This window comes from Crassostrea angulata, chromosome 10, assembly GCF_025612915.1.
Source record: "Crassostrea angulata isolate pt1a10 chromosome 10, ASM2561291v2, whole genome shotgun sequence".
Lineage (NCBI taxonomy): Eukaryota > Metazoa > Mollusca > Bivalvia > Ostreida > Ostreidae > Magallana > Magallana angulata.
In genome coordinates this window covers 20,079,211-20,093,570 of record NC_069120.1, presented here as the reverse complement: position 1 = coordinate 20,093,570, position 14,360 = coordinate 20,079,211, and the positions used below count along the sequence as shown (strand labels likewise).

Genomic DNA, 14,360 nt, shown 5'->3' with positions numbered 1-14,360 from the left:
ACTGTTTACAGCAGGCGAATTTAAGACTGGACGAATTACAATGTTTCAAATGATCTCTCTTTAAGGAAGGAGTCTTTTTATTATCAAACATACTTCTTATAATAAGAAATGCATGAAATTTTGACACAGTCAAACAGATCACATTACTTAATGATTCTATCAGTTTAATTAAATTTGACCTTTTTGTTTTCGGATAAAGGTCAGGTCAAGGTCACTACCTTTTTCCTCAACGTAAAGAGTGATAAAAATAAGTGTAGCTCTTTATAGTTCTGTAGACATTTGTTTAAGATTTGAAGATTCAAATCCTCAATGAAATCATAGACCATGAGAGTGTCTATCAGCTTATACTACTAAATTGGAATAAATATTTATACTAAAATTGATATTGCTTAGCCTGCATTTCCTCTAATTTTCTTAAATTTTGAAGAAATGTTGATTATTTTTTTAAGCTTCCAATAATAAAATAGTTCTGATTTTTATGTATTATGAAGACTTTATATAAAGATATAAATTGACAGAAAAGCTAATATATTGACCGTTTCATAAGAGAGAAAAAACTGATTTTAGTGATTTTTTCACAAAAATCAATGTATAGAATGGGCGCTTTAATAAGCTTATAAAATATTATTTGATAGGCAAATCATATTTTAAAAACATATTCTGAAACCCAAGTATCATATTATTAGTTCACATTTGTAAAAAAAAATCCAACATTATTGTTATTGTTTTTAAAATGCTAAAACAGACTCATTATATATATAAAATCTGCAGCAATTCTGAATTGCGCAACATGTGATATTTTCCTACGCCAAAAATATAGTCCTTGTTCCATTCTAAACATTGATTACATTTTTCTATGCCAAGTTGTATGATAGTAAAAGAGAAAGAAAAATATACTATTTTAATTTCCTGTCATCTTGATTTAATGAACAATTAATCAAATTTACGTTTGACAAGTCGAAAACCAGAAAAGACTCCTTCCTTAAAGGTCATATGAAACGATATCCTGACCATATTGAGTTATATACGGGAATGAGTTCATAAGTGCCTATTTAATAAGACTGACATTGTTTTTTGGATATTTTATGCAAAATGTGAGCGCCACAGTCGATCAAAATTACTTAATCGGGAAAAGGAACATTGACTTACGCGGCTTACCTCCCTTGCTTATGACGTCAGTAAGACCAAATCGCCTTATAAAGCTATGTTGTGAATACAAATATCCATGTCATTTTGCAGCATTTTAAAAGAAAAAAAAATACTATTTTATATAAAAACTTGTATAATTATACAATAATCAACCACGTCAGTATTTTTTCTCTCAAGAAATGAAATCGTGTGCGTTTTTATTTACATGTAATAGCGTGTACATAATGATATTCAGTTTCGAAACTGCAGGGAGAATAATTGATTTTCTTCATAGATCCACATGCAAGTATAATATAATTTCAATATAAGCATATTTATATGTTTTATTTTGATCTTTTTAATGAAATTGACAAATTCAAAAATAAGTCAAAAATAAGTCTGATCGTTTTTTCCCATTTGCACGTTCACACATAAATGATTCATTTTAAAAGATTTTTTTTCTAAACAACTTGTAGGCCTCATTGTGCCTCATTCGCTTCACGATTATATTGTTTGTTTCACTTTCAAATTCACAAATATGTTACCATTTAATTATTTTTAGTCTAAGAGAAATTTCTTCAAACGTTTTGTTTTTGAAACGTGTACTTGAATGTGCGGTGTTTTGATTTTAAAACGTGTATGTGCGGTGTTTACTCACAGATCCCTTTTATCTCACTTTCTTCCGCAATGTTTTCTTTCGTTTTTTTTATCATTATTGATGCTTGTTCTTAATAAAATCTGTTGATTATCTTCACATTCGTTCACAACTATTTTTATCAAACAACCGATTTATTTTACCGATACATTTCTAAATCCTTAAATGCCATATTTCCGCGATCTAATTTAATAAAACGTTAATACAAGTGTACACAAAGTATTTTCTAAAGATATTGCTACATGTATATATCAATAAGTCAGAAATTTATATTATTTCGAAATAAAATTTAAGAATAATTTTGCGGCATTTTATAGCAGCTCTTAAATACAAACTATGTACACAATGCCTCAAACATTTTCATTGGCCTGCCTTATATACTTTTTTATGTGACAAAATAAATCAAATCAATTTAAATGCTTTAATTCCCTTTAAATGTAGCTCAATCATTATACGTACCGAAGAAGAAAATGATGTTTATATTTCAAAAGGATAAGGATAATTTATTAATCACCTGTAAATGTTGGAGCATTTCTTTCGTTAAATTTCCACTCCAGTACGGGATCTTCATCATGATATTACTTTTGTGAGAAGCTGATATTAGATTTATTCATTAACGACCAATTAAAACTAAGTCATCTTTAGGCTACTACGAAATCAAATGATCTCATTTGAAAAGAAAGACACGTTCATATATGCAAAAATTACTAAAATTTAATCGATAAACTACTGTAAAATTACATTAGTTTTAATGCATTGTTTACATCGGTGGGTCTTTGTGACGTCATAAATCCACAAAATCAAGAACGATAAGCGGGCAAGAATTTTTTCAGGTGCTCAGTTTTCACGGTTATTTCTCAGTAATGCAAAGGCAAAAAAATCTTACATCATGTATTTTAACATTTGTTTATACCAATTGCACGGGGCGAAAATATTCCTGTATGCAGTACTTTGTCACAGGTCAAGTTTAGAGCAGACCAAAACCCTTGTCGGAACTTTTCTCTCTCTTCTTTTTCTTTTATACACTGTACATTGTGTTTCACCCATAGATTGTTAGTTGAATTAAGAATATGCAATAATTCAGAGGTTAAGTGAAAAAAACATATAACATCCTCAATTTTTTTTGGTAAAATGCCTTGTTAAAGCGGGGTCCTTTGAAGTGCTATTAGTCTCGATCAATATCTATAGTTACTGAAACCATATTGAAGTGAAAAATAGCTATAGTCGGGTAATTATCGAGTTAATCAGAGTCTTCGCTGCTGTGAATCCTTTTGACTTACGTGTGCTGTTATGGGGACTTGCATAAGACAAATTAAATCACAGATTTTATGTGAAAATGTTAGCAAAAATGATTGGAAATATTTTAAAATGATAAGAAATTTGTGATTTAAAAAAAAAATAGAGAAAAAATCTTCTTCTAAAACTATTAGGCCAGGAAAGCTCAAATGTCACGAATGAACCGCCATCGGGCATTATTAGTTTATAATAGCTTTGCATGCCAGAAAAGCAACATGTTATTTTAAGTTTCATCTCACCATTTGAAACAAACATTAGTAAAACGGGCCAGGAAAACTAAGGAAATTTAAATGTCTTTACGGAGATTCAGTAGGTCAATTTTTAAGAATTTTATATGGCGGAATATCATGAGTTTCCGACGGTGACAGAAATATTCCCAAAAGTTTTAAAAACAATCTATACGATTTTTTTTTAAATGAGGGGTTGATAAAAAAACAATATTGAGGAATTTACCAATTTATTTATTATTTTTCAGATATCTTGTTTCCGTTGACTGACATTCTGAAAGATTATTTTTTTTTAAATAGTCACCATGGCGTCGAAAGCAAACTGAAAGCGGGGGGGGGGGGGGGGGGGGGGGGGGTTAGACATCAGATATCTTGACAAGCACAAAAAAGAGGATGGTCAAAGTTATGGTTATGTCTAACTTTGCAAAAAAGGACTCCGCACCACCCCCAGCCCCTACCCTGGTTCCGACGCCTATGTACCTGCAGTCATATACACGTACTGTGTGAAATTTCGGGGCTTTTGTTTTGTGACAGCGTCATGCAGTGTTAGACTTTGAAATATCTTTGACTCGATAACACTCAGCGGACTTATTCGATATCATAAAACATTGAATTAAAGCAAGTACAAGTCCAAGATCAGTATTAAAATTTTAAGTTAAAAAAAATTCAAAATTAATGAACTAACAAAACTATATGCAAAAGGGGGTAAATTGTGGCATATCTAAAACTCTCGGTTAATTTGCAAACTGCTAATTTACGTTGGTATATACAAAGGATCGTAGCATCCCCCACCCCCTTTTCAACTTTTTTTCCGCAATAGACATTTTTCTTAAAAATACCTGAAGGAAATTGAATTTTGAATGAGAATCCATCACTCGTTTCGTGTATATAAAAATTTCAAAGGGAAATAAACAAAATTTACTTTACAGAATAGAAGTTTTAGATACCTCTCTTCCTACAGATCAAGGTTTTTGGAGATTTGATTCTTTACTTGTTCTAAAGATTTTGGCTAAGTCTGCCTCGCCACATTCCAAAAAGATACTATGTGCAGCACACACACACACGATTTTGTATAAAATAAAGTGTAAATATCTTAATTTTTTTTTACCAAATTAAACAGATTTTAATTGTTTTTTATTTTAAAAAATCTTCATAATTTGTGTCTTATCATTGGGACATGTTTTTGTCAGCTCCATTCATGTGCTACCAACCTTATCATATCGACATCAAAAACAACATCTGCTTGATACATATATTCAGTAAATAGGGAACATAAAAAAAAAAACGGAAATAAATTTTCTTTCGTCTCTACTCCATATTTTACACAGCAACAATGGCAAAGAGGGACGTAATAAATTTTATACAGTCGCTCAGATTTGGGCTTTTAGATGTAAGTAATTTAAAACATATACAGTTGAATGTAACTTAGATATTTACATTTGCGTTATTTCTTTGGTAATCAAACTGTTAAAAGAAAGTGAATAAATGCACTATTCTAAATATCTCGAATTTCCTCGTAATTTGTTGACATTATTTTGACTTCTAACATTATGACATTGCATGGTAAGTTTTAGTGTCTTGAGATTAGGAATTTAAATGACGTATCTTTGATTTGATGATATAAAGATGTTTTTCAGAAATGTGTTATGCACTATGTCTGAATTTTATTTTCTACAACAACATGAATTTAGAGGAAATTCGAACTCAATTAACCCTTTCACAGATATAACTTTAGTTCTTTTGTTTTCTTTTTCCCCAACATGGAATGAATTCATCATGGATGTATATACTCATGTTATTCTGTGGTACACAGACTTTGACTTTATGACTGAGTATGCCATGTATATCAGACGTGGTTGCTGCAAAATATTTTAAAAACAAAGAATAAAAACATATTATTTTTTGGGGTTGATTTGTATTGAACCATTGGGATACATTAATATATATGTGTGTACATTAGAAATGTAACTCCTTTATTTCAGATCAAACGTCCTGATAATTACTTGCGGTTTCTGCCTGAGCAATCACCAAGGTATATATAATATTTGTACTACGCAGCTATGTTAAGGTTGTTTCAAGCTAAATCTATATCTGAAAACGATACTATTTTAACTATCAAAAAAATACTTTAACCAGGTGAATTTTGCTAAATTTTTAATACATAAATTAACAGCGATATCCAACACTATATTTGATACATTTTTGTGACATTATATGTTCTTCTTAGGCACGAGTCCTGTGTATCCTAATACGGCAAATGATCTATATAAATCTCATCAGTGCAAGTGATTAATGACATTGAATCAAAAATATTTTTATATAAAAATCCTTTTATTAGTAATGTTTTTTGCAGTTCTTGCAAGGGGTCCATATAAATATTTCATTTATTTGAAATTTTGTCAAAACATATTGCACCATCATCAAAATTGGTCTAATTTTTACCTTTTAAGCTTGATTTACACAAAATTGGGTCAATTGGTAGGTTTCCCCCAGCATGATTCACATTGGTACTTATTTTCTCTCCCAATTTCATGTAAAATTTACTGAGATTATATTGATCTTTCACTTGTGCCAAGCTGTTTTTTACATGCATATACATATCTCAATTCATTAGCTTACACAGAGCAGGAGTAGTCTCCAAACCATTATTTAATAATAAATAATAAAAAGGCTTTTACCCAATACAAAGCATTAAAACTGCTGTTTTTAATGCTAAATTTTTAAAATATTGAATTGAGTATCACTTGTCTAGTATTTACAACAGCTTCTATGTGTAGGAATCAAGTGGTAATGTTCAATAAAGTTCACTTACTACTATACATTCCCTGAGAATGGAATGCAGATCGTGTCATTAAAGTTAATTATGGCATTATATCTCAAAAGTACAGACAAGTGACTTTCAGCTCATTGCTGTGAAATCAATCGGGTAGCCTTAACATACCCATTTGGGTACTTTATGAGATTATATCGAAAGTACATCTCAGTTTTAATGCAAAGTGAAAAGGGACTTCTCAAAAGTATTCATTACTAATAAATAAGGATTTCAATGTATTACTGTTAAAATGTTGCATGTCACCTTTTACCATTTAACTTGGTGATTTATATTAAACTTATTTTTATCACTTTATCATGGCTCAGAGACAGACAATACATTTTAAACTTAATGGATAAAATTCTTATCTCATAAGAAATTGTTAAAACTTTAAGAAAAGTGGTCAGAACATTGTATGATATTTTTTAAAAGTTGTCCTTTTAGCTACATGTATGTAATTAGTTTTTTTATCCTCATGTAGAACACAACCTGCTCCTAATCTACCAGATGGTCCAAATCACAAGCTGTCAAGCAATTACTATCTAACTAGGGATGCTCGCCGCCTAGTGACTCCACCTGAGGAGATCATGTCAGGGGGTCGCAAACTTCTGGCAGATGCCTCGGGAGAGAAGGGGTATGTACCTTAAGTTTCAGCAGACACAACATATTATATGATTACAATTGTTTTAGAATTAAATAAGGACTATATTGGGCAAATAATGCTTACTGTTGGGTCAGTCCCTTGTTCGTTAAGAAATGGAATTCTTAAATGATGAAAAATGAAGAAAACCAGTCAAAGTGTAGTAATTTTTTCCATGTCAAACGAAGAGGAATTTCCCAGAAAATTAAATTCCCCTTCTGGGTTTGTTTTTAAACCTTTTAAAAAAATATCTTGTTGAAAATTAGGTATTCAGTTATTTCAGATTACTTTTTTATGTGATTTTGAATTGAATTCCAAAAATGCCAAATTTCTACCATATTCAAAGATGTGAAGTATAGGCAGTTCATTTCAAAAGATTTGAACTGTGTTCTTGCCATTAACCTCTGCAAGAGACAGATCTATTGGTGTATCCCTTTATATTAATCAGCTTTTTTTTTTTCATATTTAACTAATAAATTTTACGAAGTATGCGACGTGTACCTTGTGTATTATTAGGTAGCGGGTATATATTTATTTATTATGAGAAAAATATATAACATCAGGTGCCTGTGATATACCTGGTATATTTTATACCTGTGATACACATATATCTACTTACCAACCTGTGAGAAAAATAACAAAATATTTAATTAAATTTTAGCAATTAGTTTTAGTTATCCACGTTATCAATTGTAAATTACATGATTTATGATATCTACTTCAGTTTTATCAAACACAATAGCGTCTTTTTTACTAGAAAATAAGTGCAAGAAATAAGTTTGTATATGGTTATGGACAATTAATGATTCGAATGCATGTAAAAAATTTTCACAAGCAAATTTAATTTTTTTCTGTTATAATTGCAGGGAGTCAGCTAAAGGATTAACATCTATAACACCAGGAGACCATTACAAACCCACTGCTGAAGAGCTCCCTTACTAGATTGTGATTTAATTTGTGTAAATAAATATGTTATTATAGACTGTTCCTGTTAGTGGGGATTTTTTTAAAAATAATTATGCCAAAGAAATCACGAAATTATGAATATAAGTATATGTATGTTTATCTTTTACCTTAATTTTGTACTCTGCTATCGCCTATCGATGTCCACATCTGCAATTTTTAATCTTTTCAAAGGAAAGCATTTTATTTCCCTTTTTGTTTAAAACTATAAAATGCGATAAAAGGCTACTATGATAACGTTATCGGTTTAAATCATTTATTCATTCAAACGCGGTAATTTTCGACCAATATTGATATTACATAATGATATTTCAAAGCTTTGATAACTTTTCCGTCTCGCTCCACATGCAGTTATCATTCAAAGGCTGACAAAGCATAGGAATTGATAGAATGTTGATTATAGATCAATTGTTTTGGTGTTGTGTTAAGGAGGCTGGGTGGTCAACATTAGCCATCAGACCAGCGTTAAAACTTTTAAATATGATTTTTTTTAAAGTCTCTTGGGAAAAGTTGCATAAGTTTAAAAATTAAAAAAAAAAATTATCGTACCATAAAAATTTGAGAAAATGATTTTTTCCTAATTCCTACTGTAACTCTTTAAATATTAAATAAAGAAGTTGCAAGTGCGAGAAGATCATTTAAATGACCATATTCATGCAGTCTCCTGAATTTGGTTTATGTCATCCACAGTATAGGTTCAAAAGACGTATATCAGAAAGACTACTTTACTGGCACGTACTTTTTTATCACAAGTCTGCCCCTTTCAAAAACGATGCTACCTCCCTGGTTAAGATCAATCAACATTTTTTAATTCACCTCAGTTATTTAAACAATAAAATGCTTTTTTTGGCGAGTCATTCGGGATATGAAGGTAGCGACATTGCAGAAAAAAATAGATAACATGTTACCGCGGGTTATGTCATATTTTTTTCTGCAATTATCGTTATACCTTCATAACCTGCATGAATCATCAAAGAAAGCATTTTATTGTTTATATTAACATCTTTCTTTTAACTATTTAATAAATTGATTATGAAAGGTAAGTAAAAATTCTCTGAATTACTGTTAATGTACATAAGTATGTTAGCTTAAAGAAACGGCCAAGTCGTCTCCTATGAGACTTTGAGTCCGATATCATGATTATTTCGTGCAGTCCGTGATTTTTCTTAGGTCACAGTATAGGTTTCGACTAATCGATAAACAGGGCGTATCAATTTCAGCCTGTCAGTTTCAGCCACTGTAGATTTCGACCAATCGATAAACGGTCCGTGTAGATTTCAGTCTGGCTGTTTATATAGAGCAATGAATTACATGTAACTATGTGTCCGTAAGAAATAGAGGGAATAATGAACATTTTCGGAATCTCAGACACCAGACAGAGGACTTCGGACTGCGGACCTTTTAGTTGAGGGAACATGTCAAACACGAAAATTGAAGAAAATATGTGTTCAAAAAATCGTTTTCATTGAACTTAATTTTTGACTTCGGGTGCGTTGTTTATAAGAATAAGCATGTTGATTTCTTTCAATTATGATATTTTTAAAAATTAATTTCACGTAATTTAAGGTACACGTATATAATGTATAATATTTTTTATGTTTTCGAAGTAATTTCAAGATATTCCATAATGATACTTGACGACATATTTGACCGAACACTTGGTAGATGTAAATATATATGGATTACCTTTACTTGTACAGGAAAGGGGACAACAGCCAGGAGTCTACTCAGTTTAACATTCTTTAACTAAATTAGAACCATTTTAATAGGAGCTTGGACTTTGGGTAGTTGTGTCAAAACAGCATTATGACGTAGGCATGTATATTTCATCGTTGGCCATGAGTCTTTGAAATTTGTCTGTTTTTTAGCTAAGGCTTCGCAATTTGTGTATATTTCACTTGAAACCAGTGTCATTCTTAACTTTTTATGATGCAAGAAATAGATAGCTACGTCCTACCGAAAGTCCAAGGTCTTGTTAAAATGGTCCTATTATATTCACATTTTCCAGTGTCATTGCCTGTGATAACACAACATCTCGATTTTGTACTATATAACCCATAACTTCAAATGACGCCAAATTGAGGCGCCATTTATATTTAAATATTTAATCGTACGATAGTTTGAAATTATATAAATATAAGTAATAAGGAATCCTTCTTTGAATATTATGAGGTGATAATTTCGGTCGGGGGGTAGTCAAATTTATCATAAAGCACTTTTGGCTTTATTGGATTTGATCACGCCCCGACCAAAATTATCACCTCATAATACTCAAAGAATGATTCCTTATTCCTTAAATAGTGACAAATGTTACAATTCCATGCATTTGGTAATAACTGTAGATTTGAACACTCGACCCATTTGACCCAAGCATGCACGCGTTTTGCATTGCCTTTCCGGTACGTAATACTTTTATATATGCTGAAATTCAGTATATTAAAAGCTAATGTAAAGGAAAAGCATTCAGAATGTAAATATTTTTCTTAGTTGCTTACTGTAGATTTTTAAAGGGAAAATTATTAAATAAATACAGTTTTCGAGAGTTTGAGAAGAAAATAAAAATATATCTACTCAATCACCTGTTGCTACTCTGCAAACTTCAGTTAGGTCAAACACGTTTTATATGGTTGTATGCAGTAGTATGAAGGTAAAATCAAAACTAATACAAGTTGTTACTTAAATATGAATTTGAAATCGATTTCATAACTGTTAGAGCTGGTCGTTTGTTTTCGTTGAATCCGATAAAACTTTCTAAGGATGAGAGTTATGTAAAGTAAACATCAATGGAGTCATATATGTACCTTGTCGTACCCCAATGGAGATAACAGAGTCAAATTGCATTACGGTGTATAATAGATCATATTGATGGGTCATGAGGTGGGTCAAGTACCTTAATTGTATCGGACTACTGTAAAGTGAAAATCCTGAATAGTATATATGTTATCAGAAAATGTCGAGTCAAGTAGAATGGACGGTCCAAGAGGAGTAAAAGATGTTTAAGGTAGTTCTCCTAGGGGAGGCAGGTGTAGGTAAATCTTCCATTTTCTTACGCCTGAAAGAAAATGTGTTTGGAGAATCTCTTCAACCAACAGTGGGAATAGAAAGTTGCTCAAAAGTCGTGAAAATCGATGGCCAAAACATTACTGTAAGTATAAAATTACTACTACTTTGCACATGAAAAGTCATACTAGTGTATCTCGAAATACATTGACCTACCTAATGATTGTGTAGTAGGCTAGTAATTTTACCCGATCAACGTACATACATATTTCCTGATAACTTTCATTATCTGTTAATATAGTTTTCAATCTGGGATACTGCGGGGGCGGAGAGATTCAAAACCATCACCAGGAACTACTACCGCAACACGCACGCAGTGCTGTTGGTCTACAGCTGTGACGACCCTTCGTCTCTACACTATCTCGCACAGTGGGCAGAGGACTGTTCACAATATGCTCCAAATGGCAAGTCTCTTAGTCCTCCAAGATTCTCCTATAACCCGATTGTTATTCATAGCTCAATGAAACTGACAGTTTCTTCAACGTGGCTACCTTTATATCCGCATGATTCACCAAATAAAGCTTTTTTAATATTGTTTACATTTAGGGCTGGGTGATCGTAGAAATTGTTATACCATTATATAAACCTCCTTTTAAATTAGAAGAATAGCTCTAAATAAAGATAAATAGATAAAGGCACGAATAGATTTGATGGGTAATTTGTTGACCATCCACTCGCCCTAAATTATCTTTCTCGCTTTAATATCTACTGCATGCATCGTGTCAAATCATCATTATTCTACTTCTTTAGATTTTCAGTTCAAGATGAACAAAAAGGTCAATCACGAATGATTTTAACCACAATATTACTGATTGGTATTTTATTTCCAGCATTAAAGTTTCTGATTGGCAATAAGTCAGATCTAGAAAATCTGATTCCTTCCGAGAGCGTAGACAACTTCTCTGCAGCATTTGAATGCGAGTACACTTACTTATTTAGTGCCAAAACGGGTAGGTATTTTTCTGGGTGGCATATATGTTTATCATGTCTTTGAATTTAGTGTGATTTTCTTTTACTCCAATAATCCCATTTATATAGACTGAGGAAGTAAGCATGTCTGTTCCGCACAAAACGTGTACACACATAACACTACAAAGTATAGAGCATTTTGAAAACATCGAAGAATAAAATTACCATACTTTAATCAGTGTTAGAAATATTTATGCAAGGTAGTTACAGACCTTTTCTATAAGATTCCATTAACCAAGTACGATATAAACAGAAAATGAAATATAAGTCGTTTTGACTAGTTCTTCAAGTAACGACAGGAAGTGTTAACCAAACTTGCCGTCTCTGGGCTTTAAAATTCAAACATTTGTTTCATTAAATGAAATAAAAAACACCCATAAAAAATGTCATAAAATAATACATGCATGTTCGAATAAAGCGAAAGATATTGTGTACGTACTTTTTGACCCACACAGAAAGATGAGAACCCACATTGTTTAAGGCAAGTTTGTCCAAAAATTACCTTGTAGGTGACATTTTTTAATTTTACAAACGTTTATAAATTTAATTTTTTTTTTTATAAAAATAGGTAACGGTGTAGAAGAAAGTTTTGAAAGAATTGGCGAGCGATTGATGGATGTTTTCAATACCCCCCTCATCATAGAATCTCAGTACAATGACACCATAGAAATCACACAGTTCCAATCCTCAAAGCGTAGTTGTTGTCAAAAATGAGCATTTCATTAACGTACATCCTATACATGTAGTCTGTCCCAGGTTATTGCTTCCATAAGTTTTTGATGATTTTTAATAAAAATACACATACCTGTGAAAGAAATACAATTGAAATCGATGAAAGGGAAGATATACTCATTGAACAATTATCCCTTTTCACTCATAAAATTTCACATGAACGAAAACAATTTTCTTACGGAGATTTATAATGGGAAATGTTTACATCTTTTCTCCATTCGGAATACACTTGGAATACATTGCGCAATTTTTTAACGTTATCATCCGGGCTTAATAATAGCTGTTGCAATGCAAAATCTCCGTAGACTTTCAATTTTGGGATGTGTATTGAAATCTGAAGCGGTAGAGGGGGCGTTTCAAAACAGATAATCTGGACATTTTTCATATTAGTTAATGAACGTAGTTTGAGCACAAAGGTATTAACTATTATTGGAATATCAAGCAAAAAGTGGTGGAAGCAAAAACTCGAGACAGAGTATCGTACAAATACTTAAACTATGGTATAAATACATATACAAAAGTTTGTAATTTGACTAGCATTTTTGTCTTTTTAATATCAAATTTAATGCTATCATCTAACTGAAAGGATGTCACACTTTTGGTTTATAACAACTCTTGTACATCACAATTGGTATGGTTTAATTAACTACATGTGTATCAGTTCAACTTGTAGACTGACTGTACTTTAAAAAAGATAAATAAAATAATATTGGAGACTTTTTTCTTTTTTAATTCTTAAAATGAAAAGCAATACAATCCACCTTATTAATCATAGAAAACAATAGATTTAGTTCTGGGACCAGATTAACAGACAGCGATCAGCCAAACCAACTGGTAACGAACCGAGGTCAAGGGCCTCCCTGTCAGCTGATCTGGCCTATTGTTGTTGTTGCTGTGTTGCTGCTTGTTGTTGTTGTTGCTTCTAAAGATGGTTTTAGAATTAAATCTGCTGTTCACTTTTAGTGTCTGTGATGGTAAGTCGCACTTGGAACCAACACCTCCAGCCCCCAGTGTGACTTATGTGCAGCAATGTCTCCACACATAAATACACAGTTTCTTCATCATCATCATCATCATCATTTATCATCATCATCTTCATCAGTACAGTAAAAATGGAGACTGTGGTGTCAGTTGAAGGTAGCTTTGCTTGCCTTTCATTCCAAGAACAAGGCCTATGAAAAAGAGTTCAAAAATGTAACAGGTACCCATAGTATTACTATTCACATTTGATAGGCGGATTGCTCTGTCTAAGAATTTTTTTACTGGTAGCATCTATGAAACATAAACCTTTATATCATCAAACATGTATTTGAATATCATATTTTGTAACAACATCCTGTTGCCCTAGAAACTATTTATAAATAAAATATACAGTATATTGTTATCACATTTATTAATTTTGTACATTTATGTTATGAACAAGCAGATTTTCTGGAAATTGTTCAAACCAATATCGTAACTTTACTTGCATCAGACCTTCTCATGTTCACAAACCTTGGAGAGTAAAGAAATGTATGTTCAGTTCAGGTGAAGATAAATGCCACTTACATGTAAACAAACTGCATTATTTATTTATGGGGTTGATGAGAGCATTTTAAAGAATTTCAGAAGCAATTCAAGATATACTTTTTTAGAAAAATGACATTTTATTTTTGGGTTTGTACTTTTAATGGGAAGATCTGAAGCTCAACAGCATGTCAACTCAAACTCAACTCAAATTTTCCTATAGAGCTACATATGGCAGTAGTTCTAAATAAACTTTTTATATTGAAATAAACATTTTTTTTCCTATTTCAATTTGGATGAAATGATTATTGCCATCATGCACAAAACTTTTGTAAAAACTAACTGAAGGATTTCAGACAAAATGATTTTAAA

The 14,360-nt window shown here is 31.6% G+C and overlaps 2 protein-coding genes across 2 annotated transcripts; both read left to right on the top strand.

Moving 5' to 3' along the window:
- The first annotated feature begins 4,588 nt into the window (after window positions 1–4,588).
- Window positions 4,589–7,741, top strand: LOC128164496 (NADH dehydrogenase [ubiquinone] 1 alpha subcomplex subunit 7-like). Its single transcript, XM_052828366.1, has 4 exons — window positions 4,589–4,696; window positions 5,289–5,338; window positions 6,600–6,752; window positions 7,625–7,741. The coding sequence occupies exons 1-4, from the start codon at window positions 4,640–4,642 to the stop codon at window positions 7,698–7,700; spliced, it is 336 nt and encodes a 111-aa protein (XP_052684326.1). The 5' UTR covers window positions 4,589–4,639; the 3' UTR covers window positions 7,701–7,741.
- A 2,823-nt stretch (window positions 7,742–10,564) lies between these two features.
- Window positions 10,565–13,547, top strand: LOC128164495 (ras-related protein RabC-like). The gene is made up of 4 exons (XM_052828364.1): window positions 10,565–10,866; window positions 11,023–11,185; window positions 11,612–11,731; window positions 12,319–13,547. The coding sequence occupies exons 1-4, from the start codon at window positions 10,714–10,716 to the stop codon at window positions 12,462–12,464; spliced, it is 582 nt and encodes a 193-aa protein (XP_052684324.1). The 5' UTR covers window positions 10,565–10,713; the 3' UTR covers window positions 12,465–13,547.
- Window positions 13,548–14,360: the final 813 nt, after the last annotated feature.